Source organism: Chiroxiphia lanceolata, chromosome 27 (assembly GCF_009829145.1).
Source record: "Chiroxiphia lanceolata isolate bChiLan1 chromosome 27, bChiLan1.pri, whole genome shotgun sequence".
Taxonomy (NCBI): domain Eukaryota; kingdom Metazoa; phylum Chordata; class Aves; order Passeriformes; family Pipridae; genus Chiroxiphia; species Chiroxiphia lanceolata.
Genome location: NC_045663.1, coordinates 3,595,845 through 3,620,231, shown reverse-complemented (window position 1 = coordinate 3,620,231; position 24,387 = coordinate 3,595,845). Strand labels below are relative to the sequence as shown.

At 47.6% G+C, this 24,387-nt stretch overlaps 1 protein-coding gene across 9 annotated transcripts in view; it reads right to left on the bottom strand.

The window, feature by feature from the left end:
• Positions 1 to 377: 377 nt before the first annotated feature.
• The window catches only part of LOC116799075 (excitatory amino acid transporter 4-like), a 35,658-nt gene continuing 11,648 nt past the window's right edge, over positions 378 to 24,387 (bottom strand). For 5 of the 9 annotated variants that reach the window (XM_032711894.1, XM_032711891.1, XM_032711892.1 and 2 more), the window contains 9 exons: positions 14,304 to 14,552; positions 13,302 to 13,439; positions 12,300 to 12,504; positions 11,415 to 11,457; positions 10,513 to 10,853; positions 8,075 to 8,308; positions 6,853 to 7,047; positions 6,285 to 6,419; positions 5,040 to 5,238 (listed from right to left, as the gene is read on the bottom strand). In XM_032711894.1, the coding sequence (XP_032567785.1) occupies positions 5,040 to 5,238; positions 6,285 to 6,419; positions 6,853 to 7,047; positions 8,075 to 8,308; positions 10,513 to 10,853; positions 11,415 to 11,457; positions 12,300 to 12,504; positions 13,302 to 13,439; positions 14,304 to 14,517 (1,704 nt within the window). In that variant the 5' untranslated portion in view covers positions 14,518 to 14,552. Of the gene's footprint in view, positions 2,080 to 2,747; positions 2,776 to 4,833; positions 5,239 to 6,284; positions 6,420 to 6,852; positions 7,048 to 8,074; positions 8,309 to 10,217; positions 10,310 to 10,475; positions 10,854 to 11,414; positions 11,458 to 12,299; positions 12,505 to 13,301; positions 13,440 to 14,303; positions 14,553 to 24,387 lie in introns of those variants that run through there. The other 4 variants (XM_032711896.1, XM_032711890.1, XM_032711895.1 and 1 more) reach the window with 4 other exon arrangements.

The following is a 24,387-nucleotide window of genomic DNA, read 5'->3' as shown; positions in this document are numbered from 1 at the left end:
GCAGCCTTTGCTAGCAGCTTTCACTTTGTGTAGATACCATGCCATTAATGCAACATTTTAGTGAGTAATGTAAACCCATTATTGTTTATGCCTCAGAGACCTTTTCCACATAACCTTTTTGTTGGTGTAGATTTTCCAGTTGGAGGTATGTGCTGTGTGCTGCACATGAAGCAAGCCTCGTGCAGCCTTGCCAGTTTATGGATATATGCCAAAGATGGCATCAAAGGAAAAGCTTTAGGGAAAGGCCTTGTAAAAATCTGAGAGTAGTGTTTGACCCATGACATAAGCACGTGGAGATGATGCTAAAAGTAACACTCCTGACTTTGTAAGGTCACGGTCCTGAGGAAAAATAATAGAAAAAAAATCACGGAAAAGCATTGTGGAAAAAAATTCCCTTTATTTTTCAAGTATGCAAACTATCTGTATTATCACTGAAACTCACAGCATGAAGAAAAAGCCCTCAGGAATTAACAGAGTCAAACTGCCTGAATGCCATGAACACACTGTACAGGACCCATTTCCAGTTCTTCCTTGGGCACAGCAGAAGGACATACAATTTCAGGTCAGTTGTCATGGACAGATCTGACTCCTGGAATAACGTGCATGTATCACAGATGTAATGTGACACATGGCTTAACTGAAAATCTCTATTCTTCCTGGATTTTCTCTCTTCAAATTAATTTTGAAGAGATGTGTCCTAATCCAAGAGCTCCTCGCATATGTATGCATTGAGATGGCTCTCTGTTTCATCCCAAATTTTGCCCATCTCTAATCATTAGGAAGAGATCTGTTTGCAAACAGGAGAAACTTGGAAAATTTCTCCAGGTAGAAGCAGCAGGACTGCAGTAAAGAAAAGACTGCATAAGCTCTCAAATATCTGGTAATTTAAAAAGACAGTGGATAAAATGATTTAATACTTTCAGTTATCCAGTTTTGAAGGCTGAGTTCATACAAGGTCAACACTGGATTTGGAATGAGTACAAACACTTTTGTGTCCTTCACTGAGGTTTGAAAGCCTGCCCCTTGCCAAGACAGATGCAGTGGGGATGGGGGTCTTTGGGATGTGGACAGGGAAGCCAAAGCCAAAGTGGAGAATTTTCTCTATACATTGAGAAGTTCTTGTTACGTCACCAGCAGGTACAAGTCAAAATCAGCACACAGTGAGCTCCTTCCTGGCAAACCTGGCTTTGGATGACTCATTTGTGGAATGGAGTAGAGCAGCCTCTGTTTTTTGTTTTAAGGATGAGATTAATTGGGTAAATCAAGGTAGGTGAAGTATGCAGCTTTACACAGAGTGAGAGTTTAGTACTGGCTTTCCTGCTTGGATTAGCAACAAAAAAATTGACTCTGTGCATATGTATGCTTGCACACATTCACTCCCTTCATATATATATCACATATATATATATAAAATGTGCATATACACAAATTCCTGACAGTACTTTGCTATTCAGGTACTGTAAACAGACAATCCCAATCATAAACTGGTTAACAACATGAGCAAACACCAAAGCTAAAAAATTATCAACTGAATTCTGAAATTCCCCATGGAAGACTGGTTTGCAGTGTTTGAAAATGAGGCTTCTACTTGTTTGTGCTCCGTTAATCTTGAGTTGAAAGCAGAAATCACAAACAGCAAGGCTTGATGTGCAACAGCTTTGTGGGAACATCAGCAAACGTGTGGGTGCAACGTGGTGTGGAGAGCCCCTTGTCTGATGTGTGTACATGTCTGCTAACAGCAACTGAAAACAGGTTAGACTCCTGCTGAGTTTTATTAAAGTATCATTAGGATCCTTCCAGGTAGCTTTTAGAAATGATCAGGCTGGAGGGACCCTTTGCAGTATCTCTAAACCAGAAAGCACGTGCATATATTGTAAAGCCAGCAGGGGCCCTTATGATCATCTAGTGTGACTGTCTGTATAACCCAAGCCATGGGACTTCCAAAAATTAATTCCCATTTGAGCTACAGTTCAATCCAACAAGCTTTTCTTCTGATTCATCCTCCAGTTTGCCCTTTATATACAGGAAGTCTCTTCAGGATTAGAATTCATAATTTTCTTGAAAAGTTGGACAAATAGTCTGAAAAAAACCAAGAAGGAAAACAAAGATGCAGTTAATTATGGACAAATTGAAATTACTAAAGTAATAACAACCCACTGCACAAACACAGGCTGGGAAATTGCTACGTAGGCAGCAGTTCTGCTTAAAATGATGTAGGAATTATTGTGTGTTATCACTGGAGTAAAGTTAATGCTATCATGCTGTTGTTAAAAAATAAAGACCTTTATTGGATTTTATAAGCAGGTCTGTTCTTTCTGAAGGTTTAGACTCATGTCAGCTGAGCAGTGTTAATGATAAGCTAGTGCTATCTTAGCCCACTATAGATACAAGCTAATGCAGTGTATCTAAAACTCTTTGATTAAGATCCAGTTTTTAGATACAGCCATCTCATCAAAACAAGAGTGTAACCTCACTAAGAGTTAAGATAAGATGAACAGACTTGAGTTTGCTGTATGTATGCATGAGGGACAGTTATCCTGATCAGCCAGTGCATAGCATGCTGTTAAAGGATGGGAACATGAGTCCAAGATCAAAATCTTAATGTACAGGAAATACTTTTTCCTCGGTGCTCAGCACTAACAAATCTTTAGTTAGATTGTTGTGTCAAATTTTAGTCATTCCACTTCAAGAAAGATGTGGAACAGTGAGGAAAAAGTGCAGAGAAGAAGAACATGAAGGATTATTACCTGTAAGGGTATACGGGGTCTGTTTAGTCTAGAAAGAAGAAAAGCAGACATTATAAAAGTATTCATACAAGATTAAAAAAAATGCTGCAAAGAGGAGGATAGTAGTTTGTTTTCCTGCTCACTTGCCCCCTGCTAGAGTAGATCTCTTGTCAAAATAAGCAACCTGCCTCCCACAGTCAGAAACAACCTGCTGCCTTAGGGTCTGGAGCCAGCCACTGCTGAATGGGGCTACCACACCCTTCTGGTTACCCTGCTCTGCTACCACTCTGTGGTGGTTTGAGACCCCCCCAAAATCCACCACACACTCTTACATGGAAGGGATGCATTTGTGCACTTCCTTCAGGTTTGAAATAATCATCCAGCCCATAAAAATAGGATACTCTACCTATGGGATGTGGAATGTGGCAGCACCTGTATGTAACCCTGCTGTGCCTGAACAATCAAAAAGAGCCTCAGGATCTGGCTTTGAACATCTCAAGAGATGTGTTTGAGGAAGCTCTGTCAGCACAGGGGAGGGCAGTGTGGGCAGGTGTGGGGTTGTAGTTGGCAAAGTTGACTCCAGCTGATGCCTCTGAGGTCTTGCTTCCATGAGGTGCACCTCTGAGGGTATGGCTGTGGCTAGGGATGAAAGGCATCAGTGTGGAAAGGCAGGGGAGGTGACCCAGTGGGTTGGGAATAATGTGCAGGCCTCAAGTGAAAGCTGCCCAGTTTGGACAGTTTGGCTGTGGGCCAGGAGGCTGCTCACTGCTGTGCCTGAGCTGAGCTGTGCCAAAAGCAGGACAGCTACACTGCAGCAGCTCCAACACTGTGGGTCCTTAACATATTCCTGGTCGTGTCTAGACATCCATCTTCTGGATGTTCATGGGCCTGGATATTATGGAGCAAGTCCCAGTGGTCCTGTTCACTGCTGTGAGAGATACCAGCTGTGTTCCTGGCCATGCCAGGGAAGGGGGAGAGAGCATGGATGAAGCATGTCCCTACTTCTGGCTTTAGCTTCTGAGATGTTTTGGATGTCATTTGGGCTTATGTTCAAGTGTGTGAAACAGAAGCTGAACTCCATTTTGTAGGAGCTGAAAGATATATCCTGAATTTATAAGTTTGGGGTCTGGCACACTTGTGCAAAGGCTGAGAAATGATTTGGCTCTGCCTGTAAAAGACAAGGAGCTATAGAAAGACAGAGATTTCAGACTATTCTGAGTTGGAAGGGACCCACAAGGATTGTAGAGTCCAACTCTGAAGTGAATGACCCAAATGGGAACTGAGCTCACAGACCTTGGTGTTATTAGCACCATGCTCAAACCAACTGAGCTAGAAATATTTGAAAACACATCCTGGAGCAATGTGACTGAGGGGAAGTCACTTCTGAAAATAGCCAAAGATGAGCACAGGAACCATTTCCTTAGGAATCTTGTGATGAGGAGTGAAACTGTTTTCTGAGCAAATCTGGGGTGGCAGGGAGTCATTCCTGGCATGGACTGTCCACTCAGCTGCTCAGGTGGGCAACCTGTTCTTAAACTTTGCATTTTCCCTTCTTGTTTCACAAGGGGAGAAGAGTTTGCTAAAGAGAAATGAAGTAAACTGTCTTGGCAGAGCTTGGTAGAGGGGAGAGCTGTTTCAGAGACTGAATAATGGGTATAATAAATTCTTTAACTGTTTGCTCTGCCATTGATGAGAAGCCTATTGATTGGTGCTGCCAGCCAGCACAGTAAGCCCTGTCCCTGCTGTATGGTCCCACATTCCTTTAGGGCCTGGGTGACTCTAGTATCTGCAGCCAGATGGGTTGCCAGAGGAGCTCTCAAAAAGCATCATCTGCATATCTGTGCAAATACCAGGACTGTGAGCAAGGAGGTCAATGCTAAAAGATTGCCTGGGTGAAGGCACTAAGCAAGTGGAGACTTTGCAGCTGTATCCTGCAGGGCAGACTCATGGCAGCATTTTGGTGCCAGTCCACAGGTGGTGGTGTTCCCAACCCAGCTGACCACTTAGTTCAAAAAGAGAGGAGCTCCTACTCCAGCTCCTTCACTGAGCCTTCTTTACTCAGGTCTAACTCTTGGACCCCATAAGAATGACTAAATCAGGCTTTTGTGGAGTGAAACTTTCTTTGCAGTTTAATTTTTCTCCTCTTTAATGCCAGAGAGAAAGAGGGGAGAAACAGGATCAGGGAAGACTGCATGTGGCAGAGGGGGGAGAAAACTGAGTGCCTTGCAGAGTGGGTCTTTCTCTGTCCTCCACTATGGACTTCTGTTTCAAGTTTTGGCTTTTTACAGCATTAGTCTGCTCTGCTGCCCGATTTCACAGTGCTGTCTCACTCCTGGGGTGCCTCTGGGTGTCGTTCTGTGGGCAAACCAGGTGGGAGAGCTGTTCTTTCTCCTCTATCCCAGATTTACCAAGGTCGCAGTCCTGTGCGTCCAGCTCGTGCCGGGAGAGATGCTCCACAATTCCAGCCCCCAGAGAATCCCCCAGGACATTGGTGGTTGTTCTGAGGCGGTCCCTGAAAAATCAGAGAGAAAACCAAAATACAGTTTCATAGTAACAGCTAAGGGATGAAAACAATTCGAAAGCAGTGGGTGCTTTGCTGAAGTTGTGCAAAGGAACCAGCCAGGGGCAGAGGGGGTGAACACCCACCCTTGGAGGGGACAAGCTGGGCTAATAAGAAGCAGATCCTGAGAGGTGGGATAGTGCTTTTTGTCGGGGCAATGTCCTCCCTGACATAATGGCTCGGGTGTGAAAACCCTCCGGGGAAGGACCAGGACATTCACACATAAGCCTGAAGGTTTTCATCCCTTCTGATGGGGCAGAATTGGCTCAACTACACCGATGTGAAAGGCAGCTGCAATGTGTTAGAAGGTGTCATAAACCATCAAAGACCCCCTCGAAGTGCTCAGTGATCCACAGTGTTACAGCAGACAGTGCAAAACTCCCCACTCCAGAGGTACCTGGGCATTCCCACCTGAACCTGAGAGTGTTAAACTTTGTGTTTCTTGGGCTTCCCCCACCCCTGGTGGATCAAGACTGTGACAACCTCTTTGACCAACAGACACCTAAAGTGCAAAACCCAAGTCTCATTGCTGGACCCACGGGTGGTGACTATATACCTTTCTGTTCTTATCCTTTCTTTCTCCTTCTTTCTTTTCCCTTATACATTTTCCTAAGTGGTTTTTTTTTATGCTTTTATATTACAATAAGTCATAATAACCAAAACAGCTACATACTTGCTTTCCATTGCAACCAAATTGTTCTAAAATAAACCCTACATACATATATTTATAAACACCAGTCATTCGGTGTCATTTCACCCTAATGCCACCTCTAGGGATCTAGTAACAAGAACCTGGGTTACCCTCACCTTCTGGGGCGGGTCATAACACACAGGCAGAGGGAGATACTGTGCAAAGCTCTCATGGATATAGGTGTGTTTTAAGCTTAATGGTACAAGTTACTGAGCCTGCTTTTAGCAGGGACATTAGGAATACAGAGGAGCTCTGTAAGCACTGGCAGGAGTGCACAGCAGGGCATGCTGCTGAGCAAAGAACTTACAGAAACCAGTCCACAGCGATGATCAGTGTGATGTCCTCAGTAGGCAGCCCCACTGATGTCAGCACTATAACCATTGTCACCAGTCCTGCCTGGGGAATACCTGCAGCTCCAATGCTGGCTGCTGTGGCAGTGATGCTGGAGGGAACAGGAAAGCACAGCTATCAGCAAAGGGAAGAAAAGAGGTGGTCACATTTGCAGAAATGTCAGGAAGTAGCTCAAACTCATCACCTACAAAACACCTTGGCAGTCCTTCTGCCCTGGTCACTGAGCAGGATGGTGACACAGGGGACATCAACGCCACGTCAGACTGCCCTTGCCAGGCACCTTCTCATGACAGGCTGCACCCAACAGCTTCTCCTAACACCTGGGCATGCAAGAAGGGCTCAAGTGGAGCCTCAAAGATGTGGTGCCCAAATCATATGTACTTTGACACTTGGAGCTGTAGTACAACCCCTCTTTCCCATGCTTTTTTTTTTCCTTATTGCATCTTCTGAGCAAAAGAGGAACCTTATCACACTTCAGATAAGCCAACAAAACCGAAGCCCTTCCTGTAGTTTCAAAAAGTCACCTTATTGTGATGATTTGCCCGAAGTCAAGCTCATAGTTGTTGACCTGTGCAATGAAGATTGCTGCGAGGGCCTCGTACAGAGCAGTGCCATCCATGTTAATTGTGGCTCCCACAGGCAGCACAAACCTCGTGATGCGCCTGTCCACACCATTATTTTGTTCCAGGCACCTGAAGGTGATGGGCAGAGTAGCTGAGCTGAAAGGAATTTACAAAACAACATGAATTGTGTACGCAGACTTTGGAAGAAGGACTAAGCCTCTGCCTGGTTTATGACCTTACCCACCTGCTTTTTCACCCTGCCATGTGAGCCAGAGGCCAGAAGCTGCTAGAAGAAAGAACAGTCTAAGCAAGGCTTCCTCAGATATGATGCACACTGCAGTTGCACACTCAGACATGGCTTTCCTCAGGGGGCTGGGACATATTCTGTGTAACCCTGAGCTGATGATGCTGGTATAATGCCAAAAGAAGGTGATGCTGGGGCATTCAGGGTACATAGGACAGAGCTGCAAGACCAAAACTCCTTTTCCAGCTATTAAAAAAAAACTTGAGCCCTTTCTCACCCCTCTCAATCCGTAAGACAAGAATGACCCATGTGTGAGAATAAACGTTGCAGAGAAAACAGAGAATTGTTCCCGAAAGAGAACATGAGCAGGAAGAGTGCTGTGTGTTTTGGTGTGAGAATGTATGTGGAAGAGACTGCTCCATGCTTACCAGGAAATGAATATGACAAGAAACATGGCACTTAGTGAAACAACAGCTACCTACAGTCCCTTTGCTTTGGCTATGTGACATGGCAGTGAGAGCCATTGAACAGACTGGTGTTGATGCCTTTGTGCAGTTTAATGACAGCTGCACACAGTCTGTGTGCCTGGGAGAGAGAGCTGTGAAATGTGAGCGAGCACACGCGTGTGAGAGGTGTGTGTCTGTGCAATGCTGCGATTCAGCAGGATTTGATATCTGTCCTGAGCTCAGCATTTCAGTGCTGTAAGCAAAGCCCTTACCCCTATGTTTGGTAAGGAGGAACATGGGCCATTCACTGATGGTCAGAGCTGTCTGTGTCTCCTGAGCAGGAGAGTGGGAATCTTTCCACTCCCAAATGAGTTTGGCTGCTCCAGTGCCAGTGCTAGGAATTGTGAGACCACAGTACTGCACTGAGAGCAATGGAGTGCTGACTCATAGCATCCCCACCAGCCCCACCCCTACTCCTACACAGCTGTCATACCTGGAGGAGGTGCCCAGGGCTGTGATGAGGGCCTGCAGGAGCCCTGCAATGAAGACCCAGGGGTTTCGGTGGGTGACGATGAAGTAGAGCAGGGGCAGAATGCAAATGGCATGGATGAGGAGTCCCACGATGACAGTGAGCGTGTACATCCCCAGCTGGCCTCCCATCACTGCTAGGTCATCCATCTCCAGGATTTTGCCAGCAATTAAAAACATGATCCCAACTGGAGCATACCTGTGGCAGAAACACAAACCCCATGATTAGAAGCGGCTCCCACACTTTCACACCAGCTTTAACACATGCTGCCTGGACAAATCCCCAGTAAGCCAGCACACTAGATTTGCTCACTGAGCCTAATCACTTGATGATACCCTAGAATCCTGGAGAGAGCTGGGACTTGTTCACCACATGGTCAAAAAACAGCTCTTGTTGCACAGCTGGGGACTCCAGCACTCTGTCGTGTGCACAGCTTGGGCACTGGTGGAGTTTTCCTCCTCCCTTTGGGTTCCCTAACTTGTTTCTACAACACTTCTTGCAGAATTGATAGGGGAGGTTATGCAGAGAAGCCTTCAGAGTCCCTTTCCTTCCTAACAGATCTTGGGCTGAGAGTATTTTTTTTACTGAGAAGCACAGGAAAGTACAGGAGAAAGAGGGAATCAGGGAGTAAAAGCTAGAGTGTCCTGTAGGCTCTGGGCTATCAGTCTTGCTGTCTTCAGATGTTCATGTTTAGGGAATAGGAACATATAGGGATTCCAGATCTGGTGTAAGGAGCACTTGGCACACCAACACCTGTAAAAGCAACCATGGCTCATAAAAAACCCTCATTTTGAAGTACACTGCTATCCTTTCCATTCTTCAGGGCTTTTCCCCCCTCCATAACAGTGCATCTCACAAGCAGCAGTGAGGCTCCACAGAAAGGAAGTCGTAAGACAGACATGGAGAAAATTATGGGCACTAGTATAATAACTGGACCAGAGAAAACCCCAGATCCATGGCCACACCTCTCAGGGCTGGGCCTCTGCAGCTCAAGAGCTCACATGCAATTCATGCACAAGGCTCGGAGGTCCACATGCCAAACTCCAACTTAGCCTGGGAGGTTTGGAAAAGTTTCAGGAAAGGATTTCATGAATATTTCATTTCCTCTCACCATCCTTGGCTTCAGCCAGTGACCAGATCTCCCCAGAAAAAACAGGCTCCTGGGAGATGATCTGCAGACTGTGGCTTTAGGAAGGAGTGCTGGACTGTAGCTGACAGTCCTGCCTCCCATACCAGCAGGATTTTATAAGTCAGGAGGTCTCTCCAGACACTACCTGCTGTGTGTGCACAGGCAGTGTCCCAAGTGTAAGCAATGTTCTATACATCAACACCCTGCCTTCCTTCATCTCAGGGGAGCTTGAAGGTCTCTGGAGTTGTGTGCAGGTCTGCTTGTTCTGCTGTGCTCATGCTCTCCCTTCTGTGCCCTTAGGCAACTCTTATCTCTTCTTACTAAGGAAAAGCCTTAAGTTCTGGCTCAGACATGGAGTAAAAGATCCCGGGGGGGTTGGGGCTTCCCAACTCTCTGCTATGAGCTCAGGGATGTTCTTCCCCTTTGTAACTTTTTGTGTAAGGTCTGTTGCCCTGTGCTCAGGATTTTGCTCTGAGATACAAGACTGTAAGACCAAGGAATCTAAAGTGATCTAAACTGGGAGAGGGTGTGGGGCTGACAGATCCCTTCCCTATCAGACACATGCATGCATTCTGCCAGACCCGTGTTCCTCCTGTTTTGCAGTACCTAACACAACCTTGAGCCCTAGAGGGATAAAGAGCTTAAAATAACAGGATTTGGTAAAATGCTGCCTTCGAGAGAAGACTTGTCTCAGCAATGCCCTGCTTGTCTGGACCATGTGTCACAGGGAGCCTTACACAGAAAGGAACAAGCTGAGTTCTAGAGGAATTGGGATCTGGGAGACCTCAAACGGAAAGGCAGTAGCTTTAAGCTGATCCTCTCAACCCAGCTCAGCTCTCAGAGCTTTGCATACAGCTGCCACCCCAAAAGCACAAAAGTAGCAATAGGTTTCTGTGATTCATAGCTAAGTCAGACTCCTGGAACACAGCTGGAAGGGAAGCTTTTGGTGGGAAAGCCTCACACCCTACCCCTGTTAGTAAGGCTAAGAGATCTTCCACTCCAGCTCTCTGGTCTTCCAAGGATGTTTCCAGCAGCCTCAAGAAAAGCAAGTCCTGCTGTATCTGATATTTCTAAGGTAAAAACAAAAAGAACAGGAAATGAAATGTGAACAAATATCCCATCCAGACTTTTCCCTCCAGCCTGATGGAGCCAAAGGAGATCTGTGCCCATCTGCTTTCCCTGTGCATGGCATCCTTAAAGCTACCCCACTTCTCATCGTGTCAGTGGAAACTGCACCTGCAGACCTCCTGCTCCAACCGGCCGTGCTCCTCACCAGATGATAATGGCCACCAGCCTCATGATGGCTTCGTTGAGGCAGTTAAAGAACTCCCGCAGGGCCCGTCCCTTCTGCTTCATGCTGCCGATCATCAAACCGAAGCACATGGAGAACACTACCAGCCCCAGTGCGTTCACCCCATTGGCTGAGCCCGGGATGGGAATGACTTCTTCAAAGGTCAGCACCTCGGAGATGGTCCCCAGGGCTTGAGTGACGTTCTCCAGGATGCTGGTGAAGTTCTCAGGCTCAGGGATCTGGGTGGTGGTGACACCTGCTGTGGCGTTGCTGCTGTGGAGGATGGTCCTGGTGAAGACCCTGGTGCTGTACTGCGTCTTGTACTGAAAAGACACAGATTGTCAGATGCACTCAGGGGCCCCAGTTCAGAAGCTCAGGACACATGCTAGGCTCTTGCATCCCTTCCTAAAGTAAGGAGAGTACTGCAAGTTGCTGCTGATCTGCATGGGAAATTTGCCTCGCCTGTTCCCAAGCTCCTCAGTGTAGTACTTTCACCAGAAAGTTTAGAAATTTCGTGGAGCCAAAGTTCAAAAAACACCACTAGAGCATCTCATGTTGCTAGGACTGAGATGTTTGGCTTCTCTGATCACCCTTTGTGCTGCTTCCGAGGGTGCTGGCATTACAGAAGAGACAAATCCTTGGGGGAATCTGCTCCATTTCACTGCCAGTCCAAGCCTGCTACCAGAGATCATGCAAACCCTTCCTGCCTCTGTGGGATGGGGTGCAAGTTGAAGCCCCCAGCTACATACAGCTTGAAAATCTTGCAGGCTAATGACTGCAGCAATCAGACCCAGGGAAGCAATTGCTATTCCATCCTTCAGAGAAGAGGGTATGACCATGGCTAGGGCACAGGGCGCAAAGATAGGCCAGGGGAGATTTCATACCTGTTTGAAGCAGGCTTCTACCAGGTTGGGTGGGAACATATTCCTGCAGTAGATAAAACAAGGAAAGAATTATTGTTGAACTGGGAAGAAAACATGGGCTTCCTGGCCAACTTCTTTGTCCTGGAGCAGTGTCTGAGGTCACAACTGTCCCAATGTCTGCTCAAGCCCTTTCTGTCTGGATGACAGAAGAAAGGAATATGCTGATCTGAACACAGCATCTCTTGCATCATGTCAGACTCCTGCTGCATCTTTTCAGACTCCAGAAGGTTATTCAGATATGTGGAAAGAGACTACACACTGGGACATAGGTACATTGTAAGAGCATCATCAAACTGAAGCTTGAAACAATACCATATTACAATGTTTCATAAACTGCCTTGCTCTCAGCCTCACCTCTACAACTGTCATTTGAGCTCTCTGTTATCTTGTACCTCAGAAACATGGCTCCATACCACTTGAGATGGTACAGCTTTGCAATTCACTGTGTGAGGTCACAGCAAGGGAGGGAGGGACAATGTCTTGGGAACCATTTCCTTGGTTTCCTTTGGTCACTGAAGATGGGTATTTGGACTAGCCTTTGCTGGGTGAATTCCTGAAAGTCATGCAGCCACTGATGGTTTTCACTGCTTGTTTTGCTGAGCATACCTTGGCCTCTTGCATTAAGACTCTAGCAGAAGGGCTGGACTCCAAGCCAAGCACTCAACCTCTGAGTGGTAAAGCCAGTTAACTAGACTGAGCTATGAGTAGTAGGCTGGCCAAGACTCAGCCATTAACCTCTTTCCCTAAGACTGTATGCCTAAAGCTGTGACACTTCAAAAGGACATTGCATGGAGGAGTGTAATCTCACTGATACGGTCTCAACACGAGACCATCCTGTTCACCTACCTCACCAAGTCCATGAAGGCATCTGTGGTCTGCACCTGCTCAATTCTGCCCTCTCGGTGGAGCTTGTCCTTAGATCCTTTTCCTGGGTGGATGATGATCACCATGAGGATGCCAATGAAGACTGCTATGACTGTGGTCACCATGTAGTAGACAATGGCACGCATCCCCATCTTCCCTGAGACTCTGCTATCCAGGGAGGCCATTCCTGGGGTGTCACACAGAGAGACAAGGTGAGCAAGTCTGTTGTCTTAGAGAGAAAGGGGAAGCCTGAGGAAGATTCAAAGGGTGCAAGGCACATGCAGGAGTTGGGCAGGGAGCTAGGGTCTCTAGGAAGCATAGCACACAAGGGGCAGACTTTGGAGTTCCAGGGTGATGTGGATATGGGAGGATGTGGCTTGTGGTCGTGAAGGAGCATAACACTGGTGGGTCTTGGGCTGCATTTGGGAGTGTAGCAATTTTCTTCAAAAGCTCTCAGGAGGGAAATAATCCCCTCCCAGTACATTGGGCCTTTCAGTCCCTAATGGTGGGATGTTTCAGGAGGTGGAATGCCTTTCAGTCCCTCCTACTGTCTGAAAGCTTGGCTGTCTGGCATGTCTTCAGTGAGGATCTGGGTGAAACAAGCCCTCCAGCTGGTGATCAACCTCAGTCCTTTTGGACTGACACAAATTAACCTTCTCTAGGCTGGAGGAAACCTGAAGCTGACTTGGGCAACAGACTTGACATTTGAGGTTATGTGGGATGAAATCCTTGTTACTGCTCAAGTGCTGGGCATTGGAACCACTGCATTGTGTTCTCCCCAGTCTTCTGAGAAAGCACAAGGCCTTCTGCTCCTCTGCCCTACTCCTGAGCCAGCAGGGGGATGAAGGTGGGTCATGTTCACTATGGTTAGCCAAGCTAATCCAAGCACCTCCAGCTGGGGCACAAAGGGGCACTACAACAACAGCTGCCATCTGTCTTTGCTGACCATTACCTGGGCTGAAAGGAGCAGAAGGCACTTCTCACCTGTAATCAAGCTGGAGACAATAAGAGGAAGAACCAACATCTGGAGCATACGCATCAACAGCTCGCCAGGGAAGGAGAAATACTTGATCTGGCGATAGGTCAGCTGGTAGGGCCGGAGGGAGAACGCCAGGATAATCCCTGTGGATCAGCAAGGGATGAGAATGGAAATGGGACAATGTGATCCAGTGGTCTGTCCCTCAGTCCTACAGCGTGGCTTTTCTCTTTCTCATCTCTTTTCAGCTCCCCCTCTCCCCAAAGGAACAAATGCTCATTTTCTAAAAGGCTATGATCCAGTTTTTACTGTATGCTCTCTCTCCCTCTGACATATTTATGTGCACAGGAGCCTTGTGCTAAACCACAGGTCTCCTTATTCCTTCTCTGTTCCTCTTCTGGGGTCTGTTCCCGGGAAACTCATGAACAGAAAATGCTCTGACAAGAGTTATGATCTCCAAGCCTAAACTGTGACTACACATTTCAGAGTCTTTGTCCATTCACCTCTTAAAGCTGAGTTCAGCCAGTGAGTTGGAGACATATATCCTGGATCAAAAGCTAGGGACAACCTGCTATCTGCTGAGCAGATTTGGTGTGCATTGTATCACAGCCTCTTGCATCAGTTCTGGTCCTGTCAGGCTAAAGCTGTGGGATGAATCTGAAGACCCCTTGTGCCTGCAGCTGCACTCACAAGATGCCTTTGAAGAAACCTGGATGATTTTTATAAGGTTTGGTTGAGCTGGATCATCAAACCCTTTCTGTTGTTGACTGTTCCTGCACTGCAGCCAGAAAGGATCAACAAGGACTCCCTCCTGCACACACACCCTCTGCGGGGTCTGTTGTTGCACACGAAGGCACTCGCTTTGTGCTGATGTGGGCAGCACTTTGAGCTGCCAGCTCACAACTTCCCCTCCCCACCCAAATCGCTACAATAAAACAAAACCTTTGTAGAATAAACAGACATTTCCCCACGTTTACGAACGGCGCCTGGTGCTGCCGGCAGCTCCGTACCTAGCAAGACCGCGGCGATGGTGAAGAGGACGAAGGCGTTTCTCCTGAAGAAGCTCTTGGCGCTCTGGGCAGTGATGCTGTGCATGCGCTTCTTGGCCCGCGCCGCTCGCTTCTGCACGGCCTGGCGGAGCCGCCGCACCCGGCTCTCGGCGTGGAGCCGCTTGGCTGCATCCTCGTTGAGGAACAGGCTGTTGACGTGGCTCTGCTCGCTCATGGCCAGCACGGCTGCTCAGTCCCCCAGGTACAGCTCTGCCGGGCAGCGAGAAGGACAGGCAGGAAAGCATAAGTTGCCGCACGCCTTCCCATCATCTTTAGGTCATTTCCCTGGGGCCCTGAGCACGTTTATTTAGAGTTGATTCTCAGCCTTGGCCGTATTGATCAACATAACTGGTCTCCAACTGGGAGGTCTGGAGACACACTGTCTTTAATGCTGCTGATGCTTTTGAGAAAGCACGCAGGATCACTCTTGAGGAGAAAAGACAACGCAGAAAGAATCGTGGCTGGGAGAATTTACCACCTAAGGAGTCCTTCTGCTGTGTCTTTTGCAACTAGACATGCCTATCTCTTATTGGCCTTTTTAGCCAACACCTAAAACAAACTTGCTTGTGACAAACATGGGTAGAGCCCTCCCCAAATCTTCGTTCGCGAAGCCCGGCCATGATGATGATGATGATGAATGTGCTCTCCTCTGCCCATCTGCAAGGAGCAGACCTCATGGAAAGCATCTAAAGGGCTGCCAGGGTCTTGTCACTACTGCTTTGGTGCCTCTAGAAAAGCTCTGGCTACTATAACCCCCAACCTGCACTGAGAAGTGGCTTGTGGTGGCCTGGGCAGCCAGAAAGGGCTCCACAGCCACCCAGGCTTTTTATCAGTTTGGACAGGAATGTATTTTTATCACCTGGCGATAAACCCTGTTCCTGTACACAAACTCTTCCAAACAAAACCAAGCAGCAAACATTTCTGACATACCTCCTAGGTGGACAGGCCCCTACCACAACAGCTTTTCCCATGGCAGCGAGTGGCACTGGCTGTTTCTGTAGAAAGGAACAGAATCCCTTTGCCTTCTGTGGAGCCTGATTTATTTACTGATTTTACTTTATTTACTGATTTTCCTTATAAACATAACAGGACTTTCAAGTAGTATCTCTTGTCAAACTCCACTGATGGGGTTAACCCTTGTCTTGTCCTCACTGATCCTAAGATTGAAATCAAACCTACTCCAAAGAGGTAAATGAAGAACCAATTCTGCTCCATTACCAACTGGCTGCAAGGCCTGGAGCAGTCTACTGTACTTTATCCATTCATTTTTTACTATTATTCCTATATTCTTCAGAACAAAAGAACAAGGGGGCTACAGAGGCAAACCAGTCCCCTCTGGAGTGCTGGAAGGCACCAACCCAACAGTTCTTATCATAAGGAAGATTGTTGACTGACTATGCAGGTTCCATTTTCCTTCTGTCACTGTGCCTTGACAGACACAAGGTCTGAAAACGATTCTTCTTCCCAGAAGTTTGCAAAGATAATACAAGCCTACATGAAACCAAAGAAGAACAAAATCGCCTTAGCACATCAGCAAGTGCTGGAAGGCCTGTCTTTGGTGTTGTAAATCAAATCAGAGCTACTCCATTCGTAATCCTAAATTTAAATCAAAGAAACCCTCACAACTGAGACTATATTCTCTATAAAATACACATATAATGTCTTTCATCCAGACCCAGATAAATGCCTATCATGACCTGAAGACACTGCCTTAAAGAGGAGCTGGTTCATAGTACAGATTGCAAAGTCATTTCCACAGAAGGTGGAGGAAAACCTCCATTCTGAGAGAAGGTTTGTTTGCACAGATGCTGATGCCTCCGTGAGGTTCAGAGCAGCAGTGGCCCAGCCAAGTCACTCTAAGCCCTCCCAAGGCTGAGCTTTGCCACTGGTAAAGATCCTTGGCATTTGCAATGGGAACCTTTCAGTGCTTCTGTGGTCACCCCAGCTTTTGGATCAACAAACAGCATTCTGCAGATTTTGATCCACTCATCCCAGCTTGATCACACACTCCCTTCCTTACTACACCACCCCCTTCTATCTGCTGATGGAGACAATACACACCAGGCTGCGTGAAAACTTTGCCTGTGTTCCTTCTTTTCACTGCCAGTCCTGTTTTTCACAGCTACCCATAAAAAACATGAACTGCAAAGTACATAAAAAACATGAACTGCAAAGTACATATTCTTTCTGTTAATTGAGTTCATGCCTCCTGAACTCAACAGTAGTTTAAGAAACTACAGATTCAATCCCCTGTGTCCCAGAATGGACTTGTATTATTTATTCAGTAGCCACCCAGATAAAGAGCTGGACAAAAACCATTATTAGCTGTCAGGTTCCAAAGACCCAGGACTTTCACACATCTTGTATCGTCTTGTCTTGCCAGTTACTGACATCACTGACCCTGCAAGGAAGAGGACACCTCTCAGATCTCACTCTTTTTGTTCAGATACTTACTGGATAATCCCTTTTGTGATCCACCTTATCTACTTTTGTCTAGAAGTCTGTCCCAGAGCTTACTGCCCTTATAATGAAATAAGTAACTGTCTGCACAGTCAGCAGCTGGAGGGATACAAAATTATAGACTAGAACATTCCAGTTGGAAGGGACCTACAATGATCACCTCTTCCAACTTCCTGACCCTCTCTGGGCTGACCAAAAGTTAAAGCCTGTTGCAAAGGCCACTGTCCAAATGCCTCTCAAACACTGACAGGCCTGGGGCATCGACTGCCTCTTAAGGAAGCCTTTTCTAGGGTTTGACCACCCTGTCCATAAAGAAATTACAGAATCACAGAGAAGCTGGGATTGGAAGTGACCTCTGGAGATCATCCAGTCCAACTCCTCCACCAAGGCAGGGTCACCCAGAGCAGATGACACAATAATGTGCCCAGGTGGGTTTGGAATATCTCCAGAGAGGGAGACCCCATGACCTCCCTGGGCAGCCTGTTCCAGTGCTCTGGCACCCTCAGTGTAAAGAAGTTTTTCACCCTCACATTGAGGTGGAACTTCTTGTGTTTTAGTTTCCGGCCGTTACCTTTTGTCCTGTTGCTTGGGCATTCAAATGCTTCCTAATGTCCTGTCTGACCCTCCCCTGACACAGCTTTGAACCATTCCCAGTTGTGCTGCCCCTGAATCCCAGGAAGAAGAGCCCAGCACCTCCCTCTCCACATGCCCTCCTCAGGAAGCTGCAGAGCAACGACACCACCCCTCAGCCTCCTTTTCTCTCTCAGGATCCTCACAGGATGTGTCTTCCAGCCCTTCACCAGGAGATTCACCCTCCATTCCCCTCCTCTGGCCACATTTGAGGACCTTCACATCCTACTTCAGTGTTGGGGCTCAGCCCTGCACACAGTGCTCCAGGTGAGGCCACACCAGTGCTGACCAGTGCAGGATAATCCCCTCCCTGGATCAGCTGGTCATGCTGTGATGTCCCCAGCATGAGATTTGCCCTCTCAGCTGCCTGGGCACCCTGCTCACTCCTCTTAAGCCTGCTGCTGATCAGCACCCCCAGGTCCCTTTCTGCAGGGCTGCTCTCCAGCCACTCCTCTCCCAGTCTAGACTTGCACCACCTTCACTTTATCAACTGGGTGTGTGACCTCATCCTAGAAGGAGATCAAACTGGTTAAAGAGGACTTTTCCTTTGTGAACACACGTTGGCTGGTTAATGATTGCATTATTCTTTAAATGCTTTTCAGTAGTACTCAGTATGACCTTCTCCATAATTTTTCTAGAAGCTGAGGTTAGATTCACAGGTCTGTAGTTAGTCCCTTCTGTCTTCCCTCACACCTTTCTTGTGGATTGGAGTAGCATTGGCTTGCCTCTAGTCAGCAGAGATGCAGTGCAGCTTCCTACAGCAGAACAGATTACCACCCAAGAGCAGAACCACCAAAGAAAGTTTTAAACCTCAGACACTCTTTTTCTTACTCCCAAACCACTCACTCTTCATGAAACAACCCAACACACCTTGGTAAGGTGAAGTGCTGCCTCACTTCAATGTGCAAAGCTCCAAATTCTTTAGTGAAGTGAAAAGTCACGTTGATGGCTCTGAAATCACCCACCACAGGCTTGCTACACACCAAACAGAGTTCCCACTTGCTGTGACGACCTGAGGAGACCCATGTGGATCCAGGAGTATGGAAAAATGGGCTCCCTCTCCTCCAATCCTTGCCTTTCTCGGAGCTGGACCATACCACAGCAACAGCACAAACTCCTGTACAGGGAAGGTGGGGGTAGAACCTACAGATATAAAAGGACTCACCTGCTCTTTTCTCCAGATATCTCCCCATCCACATGCACTGGAAAATGTACTTTTGTGAGAACAAAATGAAATTTCTATATTGATATGGGAAAGTACCAGATTAGTAATTAGATTCCATGTTCCACCATGTGCTCAGCAGCCTTCTCAGAGCAAAACTTATTGCACAGAGGGAACTCACTGGCAGATCTTACTCCTGTGATGTCCCCACCCTCTTGCTAACTTGCTCCCTTTCTCTATCTGCATATTTTGCAATAGAGAGTCCCCCTCCACAGCACTTTCCCTCTGCATCTCTGGATTTGTTTATCTGTTGCATCAGCTGGAAGTTCTCAGACTGTTGCAGTCAGTCATCAGAATACTCTTGTCAATGGCTTGGATTTTTCTTCTTGTGAGGAAGAAGGTGGCTTTGCCCTCTTGGTGCAGGTTGTTCTATCCATGGCTGCTCCTCCAGGCTCCACTCAGCCAGGAACACTGAGATATCTGAGAGCATTTTTGGAGGTTCAACAAGGGGGCATAGGGTATTTTGCAAGAAATTTCAGTGTTGCAAAACTAATGCCTAGTTCCTGGCAGTGAGGTTTCACATAAACAGTGGAATTTTGGCTATTTTAGGGGCGTCAGTCAGAAGACAGTGAAAGTGAAAAATGAGGAAGGAAGAGTACTGGCACTACATTTTGTCCTGCTTTTTGCAGATTTTTCTGTGGATATCTTCCTATCTAAACCAGGGAGATTTCCAATATGGGGGGAGGAGGGCAATAAAGCATAAGGACCTATAAAGAGCTAGAAAGCAGGAAATCTCTGAATCAGCTGAGATGTATCTGTTCCAGTTTGTCTTGGACATTGAAGAACACCTGTCCTCTTTATGCCTTGTCCTTGCTAAAGCAGCCAGCAGAAAAGCTGACACCATCCAGTGTGCAGCACCTTCTTGTGAGCATGTTTTAAAGATAGAAGGTATTAAAATCCTGGTTGAGGGGAGATGGGAGCCAACCATGGCACACTCCCAGGGCTGGAGGGCTGAGTGCAGGAGCATCAGGGCAGGTTTCCATCTGCTTCTCACAGATTGCATCATTTTGGCCCCACAAAGTTCCACGCTTAGAATCTGAGAGTAAAATATTCCACACAGCAGAGAAACATCTTGAAACTGTATCTTGTATGTATGCTTTGACTACAGACTCTGGAAAAACACACATCTTTGTCCGTGCCCCTCTCCTGGAGAAAAGACCAGCTTATTAAAATGGAGAACTAGGGAGAAAAGGAGAAGTAAAAGGCAATCTTCAAATGCATCTAGTTGGAGAAAAACCCACGTCAGTAAGGATATAACCTCAGTGTCAGATCAGCCAGAGTTTTTAAAAATCTTTTATCAAGGATCATGTATGAAAGGTTTTCAAAGCAGTGGATATATCGTGGGATGAAAGAGGAGATCCCTTTGTCATCACTGCTGGTGGTGACAGTCCACCAACAGAGATTTCAGTTGTGAGGCCCAAAAAGAAACTGTGCAGAGGGCTGAGCTGTTCATCTGCTCACAAGAGACTGGAAGGATGGTCTGCTCTGTGAATAAGTGAAAAGCAGTAAATGTAGAAAGAAAAACTCTTAACTGTACACTCCAATGACTCAAAAAGATACTGGAAAGATCACAGAAAAGCACAGGCTGACAGAAAAGCAGTACTAGGAATTACTGTGGGACAAATTAGGGGGTAGAAAATATAGAGCATGCTCCACCCCTGAGAGGATGAGTGGCAGCTGGGACAGAGTTAATTTATTTCCTAGTAGTTGGTACAGTGCTGTGTTTGGAATTTAGGGTGAAGGTAATCTCAGACTTTGTCTTGTGATAAAGTGTCCAGGCATGAACTGCACTTGTGGGATTGATACAGCTTTCATGTTGCAACATCAAATGCTCAAGACTGTGGAGATTTTTCAGTTCTCAGAAACCCATAGGCACATCTTGAATATTGCTACATCAGAACAACAGAAAAAAATATGCAATTGTTGGGGTAAATTTTAAGCTGTTTGCTGAGGAAATTTTGCATTTAACTCAGAATCTAGGAAAGCTGCTGAGAAAGTCTTCAATTTCTTCTTACTTTGTTTTGTGTGCAGGTTGAGCTACAGAAAAAACCCAACCAAGTCTGACTTTTATAAAGCTGCCATCGCTGAAATGTTCCTGCACTCAGTTATTCAAACAGCAGCATCAAGAGGCAGGCTGTAAGTATTTCTAATTCTTTTTCACGTGGTGAAAGGTTTTGCACTGTCTGTAATGAGGTGGTTGGTGTCCATGGGAGCTCACAAACAAGTTTCTCCTTGAGCCCTGCATGTGCCAGGCTGCCAGCAGAGGTGAAAGGGAGACTTTGCTCAGGAATTTATGGGTCAGGAATCTGGTCTGTGCACTGGGCAGGCAGATACACTCCCTGCCTACCTGTCCCCTGGTGCTGGGGCAGCCCTGCAGAGCCCCAGGGGAGTGGTGCCTGTCCCTGGGCAGTGCTGGTGCAGTGCAGAGCCCAGTGCTGTACAGCTGCCTCTGGAGGCAGGAGCTGGAGGGAGCTGGAGGAGGTGGGCTGTGTCTGCACATGCAGAGCTACACGGCCAAGAGAGGGCACAGTTTCATGTGGAAAACATCTCCTCAGAGCCCAGGGCAGTGGTGCTGGCCAGAGGACGTCAGTTCTGTGCAGCAGTGATGTGCTGAATTTCTGCTGGGGACAACAGACAGTTCTGCTGCCCACAGAGAACCCGTTTCACTGTCAGGTTTGGAACCAGAGGGGACAACCTGCTGTTTCACATGAGCTTCTCATGCCTTAGCACACCTTTACAACAGGAACAGAAACTACACGTAGAGAAAAAAAATTACTTCAAGCCTGTGCACATCTCTGCCCTCACTCCAGAGACAACAGCTCTGGAGTCACTGGGCAGTGAGTGTTCTGAGCATGGGGGGACACTGCAGACATCTCTGGCCTGGTTTTGTCCAGGCCATGGTCAGGCTCAGGCTGTGCTGGGTGAAGAGGAATACATTTGACTGCTTTACATGGTGCAGACAAAACTCAACATCAAACCCAAAAAACAGAGCAGCCTTTTCTTAGTGCCTGCATTCAGTACATCACCCCTGGGACCACAGAACTCCTGGGACATCCTGGGTGGGACCAGAATCAGGGCCCAGAAACTCTGCTGTGTCTGTGCCAGCAAGTTGAGAGAGGTGACTCCCCCTCTTCACTCAGCACTGGTGAGGCCACAGCTGGCATCCTGTGTCAAGGTCTGGGCTGCCCAGTATGAGAGAGACATGGGCACGTTGGAGAGAGTCCACTGAAGGACTGCAGAGATGATGGAGGGACTGGGGCATCTCCCATGAGGAAAGGCTGGGAGAGCTGGGACTGCTCAGCCTAGAGGAGAGAAGACTTGGGGAGGGGTCTTATCAATGTACACCTGAAGGGAGGGGGTGAAGAAGACAGTGCCAGATCCTTCTCAGTGTTTCCCCGTGACCAGATGAGTGACCAGGTGGACGTGAACTGAAGTACCAGGAAATTCCTCTTAAGCATAAAGTTAAGTCTTTGTTGCTGCAAGACAGACTTAACTGAGGCAGGATGCCCAGAGAAGGTGTGGGGTCTCCATCCTTGGAGATATTCAAAAGCTGTCTGAACACAGGCTTGGGCAACCAGCTGTGGCTGACTCTGCTTTGGGCAGGGCAGTTGGACTAGATGATGTCCAGGGCTCCCTGCCAACCTCAGCCATGCTGAGACCTTCATTCTGCTGATGTGCTGTGAGACAAGGCTTTCAGGACTTCAGACAGCACTGCCACAGCCTGTCCAGGAAGTGTCCTGGAGCTCATTTACATGTATAATTATCACAGGGCCACGATCTGGTTCTCCACTCTTCTCTCACCCTCTGACCCCTGCACAACACTCCTGCACCACACTGAAAGCTGAACAAGAAAATGCCACTTCATTGAAACAGCCAAGTGCCATTTGTGGCTGTTGGACACAGTGAGGAGCTCAGGGGTGTGTCAGCAGAGGGGGAGCCTTCAGTCAAGTGAATCCACTGTGATATATTCCTATATTCCTCTGGGAAAGAAGGTGGTCCTGGCCACTGGCAAGGCATGGCATTACAGAGCACTCCTGCCATAGTGTATGGGGTTGGAGACAGTAAAGAAAATTTCAGATGAAGACTGCATCTGCCTTCTTGCCCTGTGCTGTGCTCTATCATGAGACAGAGCACCAGTCAGCTCATGCCTGCTCCCTGTGCCCTCTCACAGCACCTGGCACAGCTTTCTGATTGCTGGGGTGTCCAAGAGATATCAGCTGATGATCAAATAGCCTGCCTCAAGGAGGGCAAAAATCTGCATGGCCAACACATCAGGGGAGAGCTCCAGCCTCCAGAGGGTTCAGGCTCTTGGCTTGGATAAACCCAGTTGTCAGCACTCAGAACAAATGGGTGGAAGACAATGATTGAAATGCTGGTGCTTTACACCATTGTCCTACTATTGCTAATGTCTGTGTAGAAGAACACACAAGGGGTTAATCTAATTAGGCAGTTTTACTCCTGGGAGTGGCAGAACTCAGCCAAATTAGAATGTCCACCGCAAAGCCTCTCCCAGGTTTACCAGACTCCAGGGGCTGGGACAAGAGAGGCAATATATTCCCAAGGCAGCAATGTTTGGTACAGCACATACTGTCACACTGTGCCATGGCATGTGGCACTCAGTCAAGCCATGCTGCTAAAGGGATGACCCTGGAAAAGCATGTCAGAGCCAGGCACCCCCTCACCCAAGGCTGCCCCAGGCTCTGTCTTCCCTCTGCTAGCACAACTCCCTTTTTTTGTTTTCATTGCTGAAAGCCAGCCAGAGACTGTGAAATAATCCACTTGGAATCACTGTTTCTCTTATCTCCAAGGAAACTCTGCTTTATGTTCAAAATCAAAACCACCAGGATTTTAAGTCTCCACAGGTAGCAGCAGGGAAGCACCCGAAGAGGGAGAAGAGGGAGGAATCTATGCAGAAGGGAAGGAGTTGAGAAGAGCTGTGCACAAGCTCAGCAAATGTGGAAGGGCAAGGCAAGGGGTCACTGAAAAAGCTGTGCCAGTCTTTCCAAGGTGGATTTCTAGTGCTGGGTCACTTAGGGAGAGGGCAGGAGTTTAGCAGCCCATCCTCGTGTGGTGGGAGGGGAGGCTCGGTGCTTGCGAGGAAGGGACGGGACCTGCCCCTCTGCTCAGTGGTCTGAAAACTGCCATTAGCAGCTGTCAAATCCTACTTGCTTTTGGGCAGACCACGGGCACTGCAGAGTGGGGAGTTACAGCCCCCCCAACAGCTGAGTAAGGCGGGTGCTTGGCAGGGACCGTCTTTGCAAGGACAGCACAGGAGGAGTGGATGTCTCCGCTCCCACCTGACCTCCCCCCATCAAAAGCTCAGTGCCTGTTGTCAGGAGCATGGAATCCAGCCACTGGACATTGGCTGGACATTTTTTTCAATCCTGAGGACCAGGATCTCTATCCTCGCAGGGTTCACAGACCCCCTGGCTGGAGGTGTCCTCACCCCTGATGCTATCGGATCCTTTGGAGCCTGGCCCATTGCTTGCCCTTGGGAAGGGAAGTAGGAGCTGAAAGCAGTACAGCCAAAGTGCCTGTGCTGAGAATTTCCGTTCACAAGCCCAACTGGGGTGAACTCAGCCATCTCTGTGTTGCTATAGCAGCCCCTGGCAGGGCTTCCTGCTCAGTGAAGTGCTAGGGCATCTCTGTTTTCCACTTGGTACCTGGCAGCCAGCTCCCACCCAGACAACTCCTACCACAACAATGGACCCAGGAGGAGAATAGATCTGCCCA